Here is a 14,329-nt window from a genome sequence, read left to right on the forward strand (position 1 = left end):
CTTGGGGCGCCAGGGTGGCTCCATCAGTTAAGCATCTGACTCTTGGTTTCAGCTTGGGTCATCGTTTCAGGGTGGTGAGATCGAGCCCCGTGTTGACTCTATGCTGAGTGAGGACTCTATTTGAGATTCTCTTTCCCTCCCCCTTAGCCCTTCCCCTGCTTACCATCTCTTTGTCTCTCTAAAAATAATAATAATCCTATTTCTTTATGGATATTTCTTATTTTGCAACATGCCATTCTCATACTTTACTTCTATAGATACTGTTTCTTGTAGTTTTTTGAACATTTTTAAAATTAATGATGTGAAGTCTTTGTCCAGTAAGTCCAACAGCTGGGCTTCCTTGGGGACAGTCTGTATTTGTTGCCTTTTTTCCTACCTATATATGGCCTATATATTTTCTTGTTTCTTGGTATAACTTGCAACTTTTTTTTGTTGTTGAAAATTGCCTTCTTGGGGACGCCTGGGTGGCTCAGTGGTTGAGCGTCTGCCTCGGGCTCAAGGCATGATCCCAGAGTTCCGGGATCAAGTTCCCACATCGGGCTCCTGGCAGGAAGCCTGCTTTTCCCTCTGCCTGTGTCTTTGCCTCTCTATGTGTGTCTCTCGTGAATAAATAAATAAAATCTTTTTTAAAAAAGAAAAAATTGCCCTCTTTACCTAATATAAAGTGGCAACTTTGGAAATCAGACATTCATACCTGCACAGGGTTTGTTTTCATTGTTGTAGTTTGTTGTACTTGTTCATTTCTTCAGTAAATTTTCTGAACCAATTCTATGAAGTCTGTACTCTATCGTGTGTGGCCGCCACAGTCTGCTTGGTTAGCTTAGTGGCTGGGCAGAGATTTCCTTTAGCACCTGCAGCCAACTAGTCTCTTTGCTAAGAGCTTGTGTGCAGCTGGCAACTGCCAGCCCTTCCTGAGCCTCTGCACAGAGCCTCTGGGTCCACCAGAAGTAGGAGCTGAGGACCTCCTCGGTTCTTTCCTGAATGTGTGCACAGAACCGGGCATGCACACAGCCCTACCCGGGCATATGGCCTTCCAGATCTCTAGGAAAGTGTTGGAGCTTTTCAAAACCCTGACAGACATCTTGTTCTCCAGGCTTGCCTTTCAAGCTTTGTGGTTAGTTTGCTGTTTGCCTATCTGCTATCCACTACTTCAGGAAGCTGCAAAGTTAATCAGTTGCCTGTAATTGTCATTATTTCCAACAGTTGCCTCCGTAATAAGACTTTTTTTCACTTGGCAAGTTCCAAGCCAGGTCGAATACAACTTTCAGGGGAACCACCAGACAGGTCAGATAGGAGACTGGAGACAGGAGACTCTGAATGAGCTCTGGCTGCTTTTCCCCTCCTGGGGCTGCCAGGTTACAGATTTTCACCAGGAAGGCAGAATGTTATTTTTTCAAGGCTACCGTGGGACTTGGAGAGTGTGGGGTCTTAACTAGGGAAAGTTAAAAATGCCACAAAACTCACTGTCCTTACTAGCATTCAGCTTTCTCCTGAACACTCTCTGGATGGCTGTAACACTTTGGCTACCTAGTTCTGAAAAAGCTGACTGGTTATTGTTGCCAGTTTTCTCATTGCTTTTATGGAGGAGATTTTCAGAGATCCTTAGTCTACTGGTTTTGTTGATAGAACACCTAGAAAACTGGGTTTTAGATGCATGGGGATCTTGGAAGGAAGCTGCCCATGTGGGTCCTGCCTGGCCCCCAAGCAGCAGACACTCAGCCTCCGTGGCCACACCCCAGGCCTGACTGGACCTTGGGCCTGAAAATAGCCCTCTACCCTTCTCCCTTCACATATTCTCTGCCTTCCCTTCTCTCCCTCCCAGAGTAGGAGCAGGATGGCAGAGAATCTTCTTAGACACTCTTCCGAGGCCTCTGACCCTCTCTCTCAGACCTGCCACCCCCTCCCCAGGAACAGACATAGGCTTCCACAAGTCTCTCTGCCAAATTACCTGGGTGCCAGGGCTTTAGAAGATGAGTGGAGCCACTGTGCCATGATTTATTCACGAGTCTTGCCTCGCTCATTATTCATAACCCCTTTCAAGGCTTTTCACGCCAGCTCAGAGTGGCCCTGACTCTGGGGCTCTGCTGCCTGTGGGAGGGGCTGACGGAGGACCCACCCCCAAGTGCTATTCTGCTTAGGGAAAACCCCTATCTGGGCCAGGCAGGTCCAGGGGCCAATGCCTTGGACTTTGAGTCCATAAATCAAAACATGGATCACGTTTTTTGTTGCCGTTTTACAAAACTGGCTTTCCTAGAAATAGCTCTGTGTAACAGAGTGGATCCTTGCTGCACACTCATGGCAAAATGAAAACGAAATCTGTCAAGACAGAAACTGGATACATTCCGAGGCTTTCTTGGTAAAGCAGAAGAGATGAAGTCTTAGTAATGGATCTGAATAAAGGGTCTGTGAGCTGCATTCCCATCTGCCACAGATGCAGCCAAGGTGCAGAGGACAAAAGGGAAGGAGAAATTGGCCTCAATGTTCTTCTTTTCAGGAGGCTTTCCCTGGGGTGGAGACACTCTTCTCTCTGGCTGGCCCCCCCACCCCTATCCTAGACTCATCCTTGGTCCGTGCTCCTTCATACTCCTTCCAGGGTGCTTGCCCTGACCATCCCAGCACGAGCTCTACTTGCCGGGCCCTCCTCCTGCCTCTCAAGGAGAGGGGACAGTCTTATTCCCAGAGGCTTCCTGAGGGCCTGGTGTGACGCTCAACCATGGTATGAGCTCAATGGAATGAGTGAAGCTCGCATAGAGATTGTGTGGGAACTTCAGGGGTTGGTAGGAAACTCAGGCAGGTTTGGATCGAGTCCTGATTCTGAAAAACCACATACCTGCCAAACCAAGGGAAGCAGCATCCCTCCATGTTGTGCTCCCTGTACCAGGGAAGGGAGCCTGGACTTCTGTTCACCTTCCTCTCATTTCCTCCCCCCTGCTAGCCTGTTGGGACACCCGGAAGGGCAGCCTGGTGGCGGAGCTATCCACCGTTGAGTTCAGCCATCGAGACCCTGTGTATGGCAGCATCTGGCTGCAGTCGAAGACTGGCACCGAATGCTTCTCAGCATCCACAGATGGGCAGGTACCTAGCCAGCCACTGTAGGGGGCGGGAATGTGGGGAGCAGTGATACCTCCCTGGTTCCCCTTCAGAATTCCCAGGGGAAATATTTCCTTTTGCATTTTATTTTAAAATTGAAGAGTAGTAGGGGTGCCTGGGTGGTTCAGTCAGCTAAATCTGCCTTTGGCTCAGGTCATGATCTGGGATCCTGCTCAGCGGGGAGTCTGCTTCTCCCTCTCCCTCTGCTGCCCCCCCTGCTTGTTCTCTCTTGCTCTCTCTGTCAAATAAACATTCTTTTTAAAAAAATTTTATTTACTTACATATTCATGAGAGACACACACAGAGAGAGAGAGAGAGAGGCAGAGGCAGAGGGAGAAGCAGGCTCCATGCAGGGAACCCAATGTGGGACTTGACCCCAGGATTCCAGGATCACGCCCTGAGCTAAAGGCAGATGCTTTAACCGCTGAGCTACCCAGGCATCCCTCTCTCTGTCAAATAAATAAATAACATCTTTTTTTAAAAAAAAATTGAGGAGGGCAGCCCCAGTGGCACAGCGGTTTAGCACCGCCTGCAGCCTGGGGTGTGATCCTGGAGACCTGGGACCTGGAGACCTGGGATCGAGTCCCACACACAGAGAGAGAAAGAATGGCAGAGACACAGGCAGAGGAAGAAGCAGGCTCCATGCAGGGAGCCCCAGGACCACACCCCGGACTGAAGGTGGCACTAAACCGCTAGGCCAATGGGGCTGCCCTTTGTTCAGGTCTTGATCTTAGAGTAGTGAGTTTGAGCCCTGCATGTGGCTCCACACTGGGCATGGAGCCTACTTAAAAGGAAAAAAAAAAAAAAAAAGAACTGCATCGGGTATACCATAATTTATTTAAGTGGATTTCAATATGTTGTCATCAAAGGAATAACATAGCAAAGAGTATATTTGTATATAGGTTTTTGCACACATGCAAAGGCACACTGATGGCATATGGTGGGATTTCTGGATCAAAGCATAAAGGCCGGGACGCCTGGGTGGCTCTGCGGTTGAGCATCTGCCTTCAGCTCAGGGTGTGATCCTGGAGTGCTGGGATCAAGTCCCGCATGGGGCCCCCTGCATGGAGCCTACTTCTCCCTCTGCCTGTGTTTCTGCCTCTCTCTCTCTGTGCCTCTCATGAATAAATAAATAAAATCTTAAAAAAATAAAAAGCATACAGGGTTTACAACATTGCTATGTGTTGCCATATTGTGGGGATGCTCTAAGAATTCAGATTCCAGAGACCACATTTGGCCATTTTGATGCAGTAGGTCTGGAGTGAGGCCCCAGCATGTGGATTTTATGAAGCTTGCCCATAACCCTGATGACCAGCCAGGGGGAGACCGTGGGCCGGAGTGGTGGTTCTTCAAAGTGCATTTTGTCCTGTAGGTCGCGGGGTGCCTCTAACACCCACCCCTTTGGCCCCAGTGACTGGCCCCAGGAAGGTGGCGGAGGTAGGAAAGGCAAAAGCCAGGGCAATTGAGGGACCTCTGGTCTCACAGTGGCCCCATCCTCCCATCAGGTCATGTGGTGGGATATCCGAAAGATGAGCGAACCCACCGAGGTGGTGATCCTGGACATTACCAGGAAGGAGCAGTTGGAGAGCGCCTTGGGAGCCATCTCCCTGGAGTTTGAGTCTACCTTGGTGAGTGTCCCCAGCTCTCCCTTCCAGGACTTTCCATCTCTGGGGCAGCTAGAGCCGAGGCCAGGCCGGGACTACTGTGTGCACCAGGGCAGCTGCTCCACGGAGGGCTGGCCCCAGTGTGGTCATCCTGGACCTGCGTGGTCGTTCCAAGGACTTTCCAGCAGGGGACAGCAGGGGACAGCAGAGCTCCTCGCGGAAAGAAGCCAATTGGTCTCAGTTGCACAAAGTCACCGCCTGGCTAGTGGCTGCACTGGGCGGAAGGCAGGTTTGGAAGGCAGGTTTTCACTGAGGACTGGATTCCAGAAAGGCCCCATTCTGGGGGAAGAGCCCTGCCGGAGACCAACACGGAGCGGCCAGGCCCTGCTTCTGCCTCGTGGGGGTTATTTCACTTTCTAGGGGGAAAGAAGAGACGTTAGGGAGGGAAATGAGGTCAGAGGAGGCTCCTTGGAAAACAGAGCACAGGCACAGTTACGCCGTTTAGCAAAAAGGAGGAACCATAAAGAAATATCAAAGTTGACCAGTAATGTGAATGTGTCAAAAGACAGAAGCTTCTAGAAGCAGCAAATGAAGACTCTCTCCAAAGCAAGAAATTGACTTTTCCAGATGAGTCTCGTCTTGGGCTGATTCCTGGTTTATGTTTTGCTGAAGTCTAGGCCTGGTTCCCCCTTGGGGGTTATCCCTTGTTTGCTTTCAGGTCACATGACATCACTCCCAGGCCCTTGGGTGGTAGAGGTGCTCTGGCTTCACCCCTGCCCTGACAGTCCTCACCTGAGGCTGGGGAACCCGTGAGGGTGAAGTGGGGTGGAAGACAATTTAGCTGACCCCCACCCCTGGGGATCATAGTGAAGGGAGAGATGATGCAGAGAAGCATCCTGTCCTGAAATCAGGGTTGTCTAGAGCAGGTGCTGGATGTGGTGGCCAGGCCCCCGCTAGGCCCCAGCTCTCCCACGCCTGTGACAGCGCAGGCTGTGGGCCGGACACTAACAACTGTCTTGCTCGATGAGCTTGTGTAATCACACACCACTCATCCATAAATGGATGAGTCTTAGTGTGGTAAGTCAGGCGCTCTAGAACACGGTGCTCCCGGGGCTCAGACCCAGGGCTCGGAGTCAAGGCCCAGGCTCACCATGCCGACCCTGCCAAGAAGCCTGAGGCTGGTGGCACTGGGGCCACCCGGATCTGGGTGCTTCTCCCTGTTATGAGCTCATAGGAGCCCCGCCGTGTACTTCATCACTCACTCTCCTGGACCTTTCAAACTATCTCCTCATTTTCCTTTGACCTCCAGCCTGTAGTCCAGTTGTTTGTTTGTTTTTTGTTTTTTTAAGATTTTATTTATTAGAGAGAGAGAGTGAGAGTGAGTATGAGCAGAGGGAAGAGGCAGAGAGAGGAGCAGAGTCCCCACTGAGCAGAGAGCCTGATGCTGGGATCATGACATGAGCTGAAGGCGGATGCTTAACCAACTGAGTCACCCAGGTGCCCCTTTTTTTAAGATGTTATTTATTTATTTGAGAGAAACAGAGTGCACACGTGCAGAGGGAGAGGCAGAGGGAAAGGGAGAGAGAGAATCTCAAGCAGACCCCCCACTAAGTGTGAAGCCCAACACCTTGCTGGATGGATATCATGACCCTGAGATCATGACCTGAGCTAAAATCAAGCATTGGATGCTTGACTGAGCTCCCAGGTGCTCCTGTTCTTTCTTTTTTTCCTTAAAGATATTTTATTCATGAGAAACACAGAAAGGGTGGGGGAGACACAGGCAGAGGGAGAAGCAGGCTCCATGCAGGGAGCCCGATGTGGGACTCGATTCTGGGTCTTCAGGATCATGCCCTGGGCTGAAGGCGGGGCTAAACCGCTGAGCCACCCAGGTGTCCCTGTTCTTCCTTTTTAAAGCCATAAATTTCCTTCCTTTTTAAAGCCGACTGGTGTTCCACTGTAGGTACAGACCACATTTTGTGCAGCCATCCACGTCACTTGGGTTGGGACACCTGGGTTGCTTTTCCGTGTTCGCTGCTGTGAGTAACGGTGCTATGGCCATGGGGATGCAGTGTAGCCCAGGTCTGCAGGGGGTAGCTGGGGGCTGGCCGAGGGCCCTTCCAGCCTCATGTTTTACACTATTTATTCTTTCAGTCATTCACTTATCTGTGAACAGACACTCAGGATCTTTATGACAAAAAGCCTAGTGGACACAATGATGCTACATGCAGAGGTGTTCCTCGTGTCGCTGCTGATGAGTCTCTCCAGGGCCTAGAAGAGTCGAGAGGGCTCCCTTAAGATAGGGCCCTTGGGGCACCGGGTGGCTCAGCAGTCGAGCATCTGCCTTCAACTCAGGGCATGATCCCAGGGTCCCGGGATCGAGTTCCACACTGGGCTCCCGCAGGGAGCCTGCTCCTCCCTCTGCCCGTGTCTCTGCTTCTCTCTGTGTATTTCTCATGAATAAAGAAATAAAATCTTGAGAAAAAAAAAATGGGGCCCTGGAGCAGGTGCTAGTGGAGGGTGGGATCTGATCGGGGGACAGGTGGGGCCGGCTCCTCAGGAGAAGCTGGAGAACAGCCTGAGCAGAGGCCTTCACCAAAAGCCCTCCCAGCACCTCTGGACCCCAACACCCCGACCCCAGCAGGCCGCTCGCCAGGACAATGAAGCCCGGAGCTGACGATTCATGGTGCCTTCCACTCCTGTGTCACCCCCTCCACAGCCAACCAAGTTCATGGTGGGCACCGAGCAGGGCATTGTCATCTCCTGCAACCGCAAGGCCAAGACATCAGCCGAGAAGATTGTGTGCACCTTCTCAGGCCACCATGGCCCCATCTATGCCCTCCAGAGAAATCCATTCTACCCAAAGAACTTCCTGACAGTCGGTGACTGGACTGCCCGCATCTGGTCAGAGGACAGCCGGGAGTCATCCATCATGTGGACCAAGTAAGAGGGAGAGGGACAGAGGGGGCCCCGGAATGCCCTGAGCCTCCATGTGTAAAATGGAGAGAACGCCCCTCCACACACGCCTGAGCTTGTGCTAGGAGTGTCCTAATGCAGCCACTTCCTGAAGGAATGTGCCTCAAACAGCCTGGGCTGGCAATAATTACAGCCTTGGGGTAATTTTCATGCTCCTCTTGTCTGCGTCAGGGGACAGAACCAAGAGGAATCAAGGCCACTTGCTCCTGGTCCCTCAGCTGGTAAGGAGCTGAGGTGGGGTCTGAACCCAGGAAGCTTGGATTAAGAATCTGGGCACCTCATCAGGACAGCTCGGTGGGTCTCCTCTCCCGTGACGGTGGGCATGTAGGAGCAGAGAGGGACAGAGCAGTGAGCTCTGTAGGTGGATACGAGGAGCCTGCGGGCTCCCCCAGTCTGCTCAGAGCAGAGGCCAAGGGGGGTGCCATGAGACGGATCCTCAGGGTGGTCCCGCTGCCCCTGGGTGAGCCGGGGAGAGCCACATCCCCAGAGATGCTGCAATGACGCAGAGCCAAGAGACCAGAGCAGAGGCATGAGGTGGAGGGACAGGAGCCCTCTCAGCCTTCATTTGTGTGAATCTGGGGTTCCTTTCCAGCTGACGCAGGCTCCTGCAGTGCTGGTGCTGCTGTGGACCCGAATGGGCATCTTCTCGTCCAGGGGTTCCCAGATCTGGTTGCATCAGGATCTCCTGGGAAGGGTTTTTGTTTTTGTTTTTAAGGAACTTTTTTTTTTTTTTAAGATTTTATTTATTTTTTCACAAGAGGCAGAGAGAGAGAGGCAGAGACACAGGCAGAGGGAAAAGCAGGCTCCATGCAGGGAGCTCGATGTGGGACTCGATCCCCGGATCCCAGGATCACACCCTGGGCTGAAGGCAGACACTCAACCGCTGAAGCACCCAGGCGTCCCCTTTTTTTAAGTCCAGATTCCAGGGCTGCTGTATTAGATCTTGCATTTGACCCAGGAATGGGCATGCTAAGATTTCCCCAGGGGGCTTTAGGATTCAGCCTGTCTTTGCTTTTGGAGCAGAAATCCGGTGCAATCTCCCCATTCTACAGGGTGGAGGGAGAGGTCCAGAGGTAGCACTCTGTTCCCGGTCCCATAGTGAGTTGGAGGGCACCACACCACCTGCCCAGGTTCTGACTCTCCCATCTCATACATAGCTATAGACTCATCTCATCTCACATATAGACTCTTTCATTTCATGTGCAGATACAGATGTTCACCCATTTTACTGAGGTGTCACTGACATGGAAAAGGCTGCACGTCCTCAGTGCACACAGCTCTCGAGTGTGGGGATAAGTTGCACCTGTGAAACCATCACCACCATCAAAGCCATAAACATACCCATCACCTCTCTCCTACCCCCTTTATTATAAGTATTCTTGGGAGGGAGGGGGTAAGAACACTCAGCAGGAAAACTACCCTCTTAGCAAATTTTACTATTTGGTACAGCGTCATTAGCTAGAGGCACTACCAGATCACACTAGGTCTCCAGAACCTTTTTATCTTGCATAAATGAAAGTTTGGACCCTTCGACCATCACCTCCCTATTTTCCCCTCCTCCCCCCAGCCCCTGGCAACCAGCGCTCTACTCTCTGCTGCTGTGAGTTTGACTTTTTAAGACTCCACATATAAGTGAGATCATGTCATATGTGTCTTTCTGGGTCTGGCTCATTTCACTTAGCACAATGTCATCCAGGTCCATCCACGTTGCTGCCAATAGCAAGATCTCCTTTTTTTTTTTTTTTTAAGATTTTTATTTATTTATTCATGAGAGACACAGAGAGAGAGAGAGAGAGAGAGAGAGAGGCAGAGACACAGGCAGAGGGAGAAGCAGGATCCATGCAGGGAACCCGATGTGGGACTCGATCCCGGGTCTCCAGGATCACACCCTGGGCCGAAGGCGGTGCTAAACCTCTGAGCCACCCGGGCTGCCCAGGGTCTCCTCTTTTTTAAGGCTGAATAATATCCCATTGAATTTCCAGACTACATTTCCTTTATTCATTCACCTGCTGATAGTCATTTAGGTTGTTGTTTCCATTTCTTGGCTGTTGTGAATAATGATGCAATGAACCTGAGAGTGTAGGCATTGAGATTCTGATTTTAATTTCTTTGAGATTCTGATTTTTATCCAATTTCTTTAGATAAATACCAAAGAAATTTATCCAATTTCTCTCTTTTTTTTTTTTTAATTTCTTTGGATGAATACCCAGAAGTGAGATTGCTGGATCGTAGGGTAGTTCTATGTTTTGTATTTTCAGGCACTTCCACACTTTTTTCCACAGTGGCTGCACCAGTTTGCATTCCCACCAACCCTGCACGAGGATTCTCTTTCCTTCGCATCCTCAGGAACACTGTTTCTTGTCTTTTTGATCATGGCCATTCTAAGAGGTGTGAGGAGCTATCTCCGTGTGTGTGCTTTTGTTTTTCTTCTCTTTAATCTCTTTCTGGTTTTGATTTGCATTTGCCTGATGACGAGTGATGGTGAGCACCTTTCATGAACCTATTGGTCATCTGTATGTCTTCTTTGGAGAAATACCTGTTCAAGTCCATCGCCCATTTTTTGATCAGGTTATTTGCTTTTTCGCTATTGAGTTTTTTGGTAGGAGTTCCTTATACATTTTGAATAGTAACCCTTTCTCACATATAAGACTTGCAAATATTTTCTCCCATTCCATAGGTTGCTTTTTCATTTTTCGTACCCCACTTCTTTATTTTTGCCTTTATAGCTTGTGCTCCTGGCGTTATATCCAGAAAATGGTTGCCAAAGCCCATGTCAAGAAGCTCTTCCCTATGTTTTCTTCTAGGAGGTTTATGGTTGCAGGTCTTAGGTTTAAATCTTTAACTCATTTTGAGTTGATATTTTATATATGGTGTAAGATAGGGATCTGATTGCATTCCCCACCACAGAAATCATCAAAAAATCTAGATCCTACTCAGTAGGAAGTATAGCACTCTTCTAATGTCAATATTGGGAACTTTTCTGGGCATACTCTTCCTCTGACTCCTTTCAGTGAGTCCCACGGCTGGAAGACTGGGCCCAGATCCAGCAACATGAGCCTGTTCCCTGGAGTTAGCTGTGGAGAAACACCAGTGGCTAGCCCCTGGGCAGGACGAGAGACTTTTTTTGTTTTGTTTTGTTTTTGTGTTTTTTTTTAAGATTGATTTATTGATTTGAAGGAGAGAGAGAGAGAGCACAAGCTGGGAGAGGGGCAAAGGAAGAGGGAGGAGCAGGCTCCCTGCCAAACAGAGGCCAATTCAAGGTTCAATCCCAGGACTCTGGGATCATGACCTGAGCCAAAATCAAGAGTCAGATGCTTAACTGACTGCACTACCCAGGTGCCTCAGCACCAGAACCTTTAAAATGCCCACTGTGAACTGCTGGTGAGTGAGGTTGGCATAACTAGAAGTCAGACACAAGAAAGAACTTCCTACCCAGCAATGAGACCCTAGAGTCCAGGGGGCCTGGATGAGTAGAGCCGTGGCTTAGCGGCCTCTCTGTCCCTCCCAGTCACAGCGGTCCTGACCCCAGGATCCCCACAGGTACCACATGGCTTACCTCACCGATGGTGCCTGGAGCCCAGTGAGGCCGGCAGTTTTCTTCACCACCAAGATGGATGGGACCCTGGACATCTGGGACTTTGTGTTCAAGCATTGTGAACCTGCCCTCAGTCTGAAGGTCATGTATACCCCACTCCCCATACAGCCAGGCCCTCAAGCCCTAGAGGCTCAGCGAAATCACTTGGGAGAAATTTAAAAAGAAAAGAGAAGCAGAAAGCCTGACCTATCCCTTCAGCAGCCCTGGGACGGGCTCCTGGCAGCTGACCCTTCTGTCCTCAGCTAATGTCACGTTTGCAGAGCTAGAGCTGAGCCCTGCTGCCTTGCACCATGAAAGGGTGTAGGGAAACTACAGTTTGGGAAACTACAGGATGGACATGGGGCTGGGGACTGAGGGGTGGAGTGGAGGAGGGCAGGGGAGCAAAGTGTCATGACAGCCATTCTCAGAGCCTGAGCTTCATTTTATGAGTCAGGGGAGTCCCTGAGGGTGTTTGAACACAGACCTTGGCTAAGTGCGCCCCTTCCCGGGGCCAGATCATCAGCTGAGAGTCTCTCCTCCTCAACCAGGTCTGTCTGGCCCCTCCAACAGGTGTGTGATGAGGCCCTCTTCTGCCTCCGGGTGCAGGACAACGGGTGTTTCATCGCCTGCGGTTCCCAGCTGGGCACCACCACGCTGCTGGAAGTCTCCAATGGGCTGTGCACACTCCAGAGGAACGAGAAGAACACAGCTTCCTCTGTACGTGCCCCGGGCTGACCTGGCCCCCGGAGCAGAGCAGGCTAGCCGGAGAAAACTGTCAGGCTCCCCTCTCACCGCCTGGGAAATGCGGGGACCTCTGGGGAGGGCGCGAAGTGTCCTAAATGAGCATGGAGGTGGGGTCAGGAGTGTCTGAACCAGCCCTGGCTTGCCCACACAGTAGCCCATGCAGTAGCCTACATAGTAGCAGAGCCTGGGCCAGTTACCTCTCCCCTCCCAGCTGGTCACTGTCCAAGTGGTTTGATAGGACAGTGCGTCTAGTTTCACAGATGACATTTCTTTGCAATAGAACCTGTCAAAGGCTCAGATATGCTGTTAGAGAAAACGGAGGGAAGGCGGGGACCCTGGGGAAGAGGGCTGGGAGGCAGAGATTGGGTACCACCCCCCCACCCCACCTCTGGGGACCCCCCTGCAGTGGGGCCTCCCCAGCACTGTGCACACATACTGTGGAGCTGAAAGCCAACACCCTGGCTCTGCTGGAACTGTGGGCCCTGGCCCCCAGCAGGAGGTCCTGAGGGTCCAGGGGGGTCCAGGGCCCACCATGCACAGCCAGCAGCTGTGTTCTGGGAACCCCTCGGAGCTGCGCGACTCAGCGGCTCCGCTCCTGCCTCCCCACCTCAGTGTCCCTCCTTTCTTGCCTTCGGGGTTGAGCGGAGTCCCAAGCTGGGAACCGGCCACCGCCTTCTTCTCACAGGGCCCCCTGTCACCGTGTCCCCCAGATATTTGAGCGGGAGACCCGGCGGGAGAAGATTCTGGAGGCCAGGCACCGGGAGATGCGGCTGAAGGAGAAAGGCAAGGTGGAGGGCAAGGAGGAGGACCAGAGGGAGGAGGAGCCCATCCTCACCCTGGAGGAGCTGGTCACCAAGGCCGAGGAGGAGTTCTTCGACATCATCTTCACGGAGCTGAAGAAGAAGGAGGTGGAAGCCATGAAGAAGTCAAAGCCTGTAGGTCCCGAGCGGGGTGGGGAGGAGGGATGGGGAGGAGGGACAGGGACACAGCGGGGAGCAGTGGGGAGGAGAGGTGGGGGCATGGGGGAGGGGCGGGGACACGGAGTGGGGGAGGAGCCCCGGGCCTGGGTGCCCCCAGCTAGGCTCGCTGACCTCCTGGATCACCTCAGGCAAGTGGCCTCAGCAGGTGGACCTTAACTTGTCCACCCGGCAAATGGGAGACATTATTCCCTTCCTCCTGAGAAATCCTAAGTCTCCAGGTGGGCTGCAAGCTGCTTGAGGGCAAGAGCCAAGCTCCACACTTCCCATGGCCCTCCTCCCCTCTCCGGGCCAGTCCCAGGGACATGCATGTGGCCGCCAGATGTAGGCCCCCGGGGCCCAGTGAGCCCGAGGCCCAGGCAGGAGGGCCTGGGAAGGTGGAGGTGTGGTGGCCGGGCCGCCGACCCCGCCTGATGTCCGGGTGCGATTCGTGCTGAGCTCATCCATCCGTGCCCCCCTCACCGCTAAGACTAGGGGAGCATTTTCTGGCTGAGAAAGTGGGGCTGGGTCCTTATACCCATTATTTCTAATCCGGGTCACAGCCCTGCGAGGAATTACGTCCACTTTACAGGGGGAGGGGGCCAAGGAGACTCAGGAGGAGCTAGCCCGAGGTCACCCAGACAGCAAGGCGACAGAAGTAGGACGTGTACCCGAGTCTGTCAGGTGCCCTAGGCCGTTGCTGCTGTCCACACCCCCTGGCTCTGAGCAGCTCCCAGGCCCACAGAGCGGGTAACAGTCTCCAATTCTGCACTGTTTCTGCCGAAACAGGATCTGAAGGCAGATGAAGAGGTGGAAGGAGAGGACCAAGGGGAGGAAGAAGCTGCCCATGTCGAGACTCCGACCTAGAAGGGTCAGGTCAGCCGTGCCCGCGGCCCCACTTGCTCCGCACCTCCGTCTCCCACCTCCTGGCCCTGCACTGGCTTTGCTCGTGGGCCCTGAATGCCTCCCTTAAAGTGTCAGTGGAGGGAGGGCTGGGGTAGCAGGGGGACCCTGACCCAACCCGACACCCCGCAAAGGGCTGACCCCCACTGTCCCAAGGGGTCCCTCCTTGGAGGGAGGGAGGAGGCAAGGCTCATGCCCGAGCTGGGGACGACTCCTCTCAGCCAGCCGAGCACACCCTGGGCCTTTAAGCCAGGCCCCCTGTGTTCCCTGGGGTTCAGCCTCCCCACGGCTTTTCGGATAATCATTTTCCTTCGATGCTTGCAGAGCCTCCAGGCGGGCTAGCCTCAGCCGTGGTGGGGCCTCCGAAAGACCCATGCGTGGGAGAGAGGGGCTTCTCCTTCTCCCTTCCTGACCCCCCCACCCACATATAACTGGGAAACACAGTCCGTCCACTTCTAAAATGTCCCTCACCACCCCTCCCCTCC

The 14,329-nt window shown here is 52.6% G+C and overlaps 1 protein-coding gene across 1 annotated transcript in view; it reads left to right on the forward strand.

The window, feature by feature from the left end:
• The window catches only part of DNAI2 (dynein axonemal intermediate chain 2), a 28,912-nt gene extending 14,583 nt beyond the window's left edge, over positions 1 to 14,329 (forward strand). Inside the window, exons 7-14 of the mRNA XM_041726501.1 lie at positions 2,936 to 3,075; positions 4,596 to 4,718; positions 7,411 to 7,634; positions 11,208 to 11,343; positions 11,812 to 11,958; positions 12,696 to 12,920; positions 13,731 to 13,817; positions 14,169 to 14,329. Of these exons, the coding sequence (XP_041582435.1) occupies positions 2,936 to 3,075; positions 4,596 to 4,718; positions 7,411 to 7,634; positions 11,208 to 11,343; positions 11,812 to 11,958; positions 12,696 to 12,920; positions 13,731 to 13,808 (1,073 nt within the window). The 3' untranslated portion in view covers positions 13,809 to 13,817; positions 14,169 to 14,329. The remainder of the gene's footprint in view (positions 1 to 2,935; positions 3,076 to 4,595; positions 4,719 to 7,410; positions 7,635 to 11,207; positions 11,344 to 11,811; positions 11,959 to 12,695; positions 12,921 to 13,730; positions 13,818 to 14,168) is intronic.

This window comes from Vulpes lagopus, chromosome 12 (assembly GCF_018345385.1).
Source record: "Vulpes lagopus strain Blue_001 chromosome 12, ASM1834538v1, whole genome shotgun sequence".
NCBI classification, from domain to species: Eukaryota; Metazoa; Chordata; class Mammalia; order Carnivora; family Canidae; genus Vulpes; species Vulpes lagopus.